Below are 4,961 nucleotides of genomic sequence, written 5' to 3'. Positions count from 1 at the left end.
GAATGAGAGAATCTTGGTATATGACCTGGCTTGTGAGAAACAGGCTCTGCCTTTCAGTGACATAAACCAATTTTTTTAATGACTATAATTTTGTTACTGCTGACTTATTGAATCCTGTTTGAGAAAATTGCACCACCCCGTTTGAATGGCTTGATAGTTAAAACTCTAGCTAAGCCAAAGAAGATGAATGTAAGAGTTTTGAGGAAGGACTACTTTTAAAATTCCACCCCTAGTTTATTAATAAGGAATTCCTAGTGCTTGAATTATCTGGACAACATCTCTAAAGCCATAGTCTTTGTTCACTATCTTCTTATTGTTCTTTCTGGGCCTCAAAATTTCTTAGGGTTCTTTGTTGGTTTGGGTTTGGTGGGGTTTGGGGGGGTTTTTTTGGCTTAACTGAGGTACCAGGCATTAAATAAGTGCAACATATATGGAAGAATAGAGAGAAAACTGGTATCAACACAAATAAAACCATGTATAAAAGGTTTATTGTAAACAAAACAGTTCTGTGACAACAGTGAGGGAAATACTTTTTTTTTTTTTTTTTTTTTTAAAAAAAACCACCACATGACTTAAAAATGTAGACCCCACCAAAATTGCTCTGTTGGTAGTCTACACAGTAACAGTCCACAAATTGTCCACTCACCACTTAGGCAACTGGCTTTGATTTTCCTTGCAGAACGGAGCTCAAATCTCTGAGGTTTAATGTTGGCACTTAAGCAAGACCTGTTCTTAACATCTCCAATGGTAAAGAATGACCCAACAAAATGGAAACAGAACTGTAGCAACATGAGGCCTGCCTCTGTTAGCTTCTCAGGCCCTCAGTGTGTGATCCCCAGCCAGCACTTGCTGGGCGATCCTCCTCAGCACGCGCCCCTACGAGCCACAGAAACTGCTCTCTCTTCTTTACCCAGGCTGTAAAAATCAGGCACAGGATGTTCCTCCAGCTGGTCAAATTCATTAAGGCGGAAGTGAGTTGCCAGTTTGTTTACCATTCTTTTCAGGGTGACAAAGGCTGCAATGACTTGGAAGGTGAGGAAGAGGGCAAAGACAATATGGACTGCTCGCTCCAGCGGCTGAATTTTCAGACCTTCATTAAACAGCAAGAAAAGAATTATAGGCAACTGCAGGAGGAGACTCAGGAGCCAAAACCCAGCCAGCTCAGGGACCTGTAACAAGGAGACATCACCTATTAATTGGCAGTTGAAAATAAAAAAAATACAAAACTTTGTGGGGAAAACCACATTTTTTTTTAATCTTCCAAAGGCCACCACATAATGTAAAATGGCAAAAGTAAGGTAATGTTTCCATATACTGTGCTTTTAACTCTACTTATTTTTTTCTGACAAAATAGTTTTGGGGAGTGACAGGGCTCTCTTCTGAGGGAAAGCTTCTTGGAATGCACAAAAGCAAGTGGAAGCTGATGTCAGCGGAATAGAAGATGCAGACCGTAACTTAGAGAAGTAACCATCTCCTCAATTTAAATCTGTAGTAGTAGAGATAGTAGGTAATCTATTTTATTTATGTTCAACTCCAAAAAGCTCTCCTGCATGAATTAATATGTACATGCAGTAACATACCTTCTCCTGCAGATTGCCCATGTATCCCAGGTAGAGTCGAATGACCTCTATTAGAGAGGTTAGGATCATGATTGTGACCAGGATGAACTTGTAGTAATCTGACAAGACTGGATACTGGAGGGAAGAAGGGAGTAAAAGTTTCTGCTGTGCTGTTTCATAACATGCTGTTTGTGATTAAATGAAGACATTGGATGCTACTGTGAGTTGACAGTGTTGTATTGGCTTTCAAATACTTTTGAAGCTCTAGTTTCAAGGAATTCCCAAATAAACCTCACAGAGCCCACTGGAGTTAGAGCTTTTCTCAGTACTAGGAGATGTTTGATTGGAAACATTACATTTGCAAATCATCACTTTCCTTAAGGACTCACCTTCAGATGGAGCATGACAACTGCGCTGAGCCACCAAAATGGGAAAAAATAAACGTTGAAATAGAGGGACATCTGCAGAGGTAAACTGGAAACTATTTCGTTATCTGTAGATAGAGAGAAACGTTTATCATATCTAGTTTATTCCATACTTCCCTTCCATAAATATGACAGAAAGACAATGCTCCATCTTGGCTTCAAGCAAGGCATTAACACTCTTCCCAGTCAAATTAAACATTAAGAAAAATATTTTTACATATCCAGAGGAAAATTTCTACCCTATCCTGAGTTACACCATTTCCTGGAACTTAATGCAACGTTCAGTTCACAGGATACAGAATTTTTATCACTTTTAGTCATATATTCAAGTTGAATATCTGACTGTTGATTACCTGGTGGCTTAGAGCTTACTCCACAATCTGACTGATAGACTTAGCTCAAGTAGTGCTGTATACTGATACTGCAGAAAGAGTCATTATTTCATTGCTGTTCCTAAGAGAATGGCCAAAGTTTAAATGAGTGCATCCTGGATTATCATTATTTTGTAGATGAGCCTCCTGAGTAAGGACTTACTGCTAGAGAGCAAGTTTGCATTGCCCACTCTTAATTTTCAATCTTTATTTAAATAGACATTTGGATGGAAGCGATGTCACAAGAAGCCAGTAATTCTTCTAGTTCTTAAGAGCTAAGAATTTAAAGGGTAAGTTTCAGTTTGACACACATTTTAAAGTATGGAGAAAACAAAATGCCTTCATACAATGTAGACAAAAGCAAATATTGAACTCTAACATGCAGGCTGTAAATTCTGTATTTAGGATTTAATAGTAGATTTTATAAGATTAGACTTAAGGAAAAATTTAAAAGAGCATTTTAAGGGAATCATTCATTTTTAATGGGTGAAGTTTTATCACCATATTCTAGTTAACTGATACTTGCATCCATTTTACTTCAATTACCAACAGTCTCCTTTCTTGTGTTTTCCCTAATTGACGTTTGTACGCACATCTTCACTTGGTACTACCTGGGCAAGTTTAGAAAGTATTCATTGTGACCTGCTGATATGTATTCAAGTCCTGTGCCTCTGTCTGTCACCATGGTGATACTGAAAGTTAATCTAAACAGTCACATTGTCTCACTTCCAGCCTCAGAACCACCTCTTCTGATGTTGCCTTCTCTTTCCATGTCTTCCAACCATTACCGTACCTGTCTCTCTTCCATCTCAGTCTGGCATCCCTCTTCCCAGTCCAGCCACATGCAGCCTGGTAGTCTGTTCCAGAAGTCTTTATGCCAGTTGCAGAGGTATTCATGGTAGCTACTAGGCTAGGTGGGAAGGGAGGAGGATTTGGGAACAGAACTGGGACAGACCTTAATGGTAGGGTGTGAGGGGCAGGGATTTGTTATACTGAAATAGAAGGTGCAAGATAACCAATATTTTTTTTTTTAGTAATCCCATTTTTAAGCATCAACACTTTTTTACATCTGCAAAAGAATGAAAATCTATAGGTACCTCAAAAAGAGTTTCACTATCTACCTGAAATTGTCCCAGCTGTCCTAATGAATCCCTTAAACACCAGGAGGATTTTGGAGGGCACCAAGATGCAATTCTAAAACAGTTTTATCTTTCAAAAAAAACCATGACCATGCAATTACAAGTAAATATGTTTCTTCCCTATATGTATTGGGTGAAAATGTAATGATTCTTAATATTACTTAAAATCAGAGAAGCCAACAGCTCTAACTTCCATTGTGACAATGAGAATCTTTTAGGTATGTTAAAAGTTTCATTAGCATAGCACTGGTATTTGTCACTTCTGCTCAAGTTTTAAAACTGTGTTTTGGATGACTGTTTAGCAATATAAGCCAATTCTAATTCATCTTTCTATCTCTAAATTGAACTAATGCTTATTTTCTGGGATTGCTAAAATTCAGGGAAATGCCAGACAGTATTGCAATGGCCAATTCTTTGATGCTAGGGCAAGTCACTAAGATATATACGTGTAAACTTAATTTTTGAAATCCTGATCTCTGAGAAGTTAATCATACATTTGCAACTGGTTTCTATGGGTTGGATATTCACATAGGAGTTTTCATGGTGGGAAACGGAAAAGAAATTACTAAAAACAGAAAGCTTTCCCTGGAGTTAAGAAAAGATTTCAATGTTGTTTTATAAACGACAGGAGGAATTAGTAAGTGTTAGCAGTATAACTACACTGGCATAATTACACAAGGAAAATGAAAACTCCTATCTCGAAACAGAAATTTTTGGACTAATTTTATTAGCTTGGAGTGGATTTGTAAGTTGAAATTCACATGCTAACTTCTATGAACGTAACCTTTCTAATGTAGGCAGACTGTTTATTTTCATGGATACTGTCACTCCAAAGGTATGAAAAGAGGGTGTATTAGCCTGCAGGTTTCACTGGCAATATGATGTGGGAGCTTACGCTAGACCTTATGATAGACTTGGAAGAAGTAAGAGAAAGCTGGCATATGGCGAGTTTGTTTCTGCTGCCTAACTCCAGCTTGGAACACATCTTCATGCTTTAAATATCTGTTGCCCTAACTGTGTAGGACTAGTAAAACAGTTCTTTTATTTGTTCTGTGTTCTCCATAAATGACTTATACTCTTTACAATGGCACAGGCAGAGTGAGCAACAATGAATTTTACCTGCAGCATTTTATGCAAACTTGCTTACTAAGCTGTAAAGGCAGCTATAGAGTGTTCTCCATACCTGCTTTTAAGTAAGGCTGTTCCCCATTTAGTATTTTAGGCGCAAAGGAGGCCTGTCTTCGGCCTGCAACACTGCAGCCTGCGAAGCGCAGGACGACAGAGCAGCAGCGTGACTGGCAGCGAAACCAGACCTCATGGAAAAGGCATCTCTGCTTTTCAGCGCGGGGCTGGCACCCGTGCCGCCGGGGCTACTCCGCGGCCTTGCCTCGGGCTCTTCCCTTTGAGCTGGGGCAGAGCGACGGGGCTCTGGGGCGGCACCTCAGCCGGGGCGGGAACGGGAGGCCA

General features: G+C 39.4%; 1 protein-coding gene across 1 annotated transcript; it reads right to left on the bottom strand.

The window, feature by feature from the left end:
- Positions 1-863: 863 nt before the first annotated feature.
- TMEM17 (transmembrane protein 17) lies at positions 864-2,155 on the bottom strand. Its single transcript, XM_009640057.2, is given in 3 exon segments — positions 864-1,169; positions 1,581-1,694; positions 1,949-2,155. Coding segments are annotated over 3 exon segments (627 nt in total).
- Positions 2,156-4,961: the final 2,806 nt, after the last annotated feature.

Source organism: Egretta garzetta, unplaced genomic scaffold (genome assembly GCF_000687185.1).
Source record: "Egretta garzetta isolate BGI_Z169 unplaced genomic scaffold, ASM68718v1 scaffold360, whole genome shotgun sequence".
Lineage (NCBI taxonomy): Eukaryota > Metazoa > Chordata > Aves > Pelecaniformes > Ardeidae > Egretta > Egretta garzetta.
Note: the sequence above shows the minus strand (reverse complement) of the source record. Positions and strands in the feature narration are given on the sequence as shown.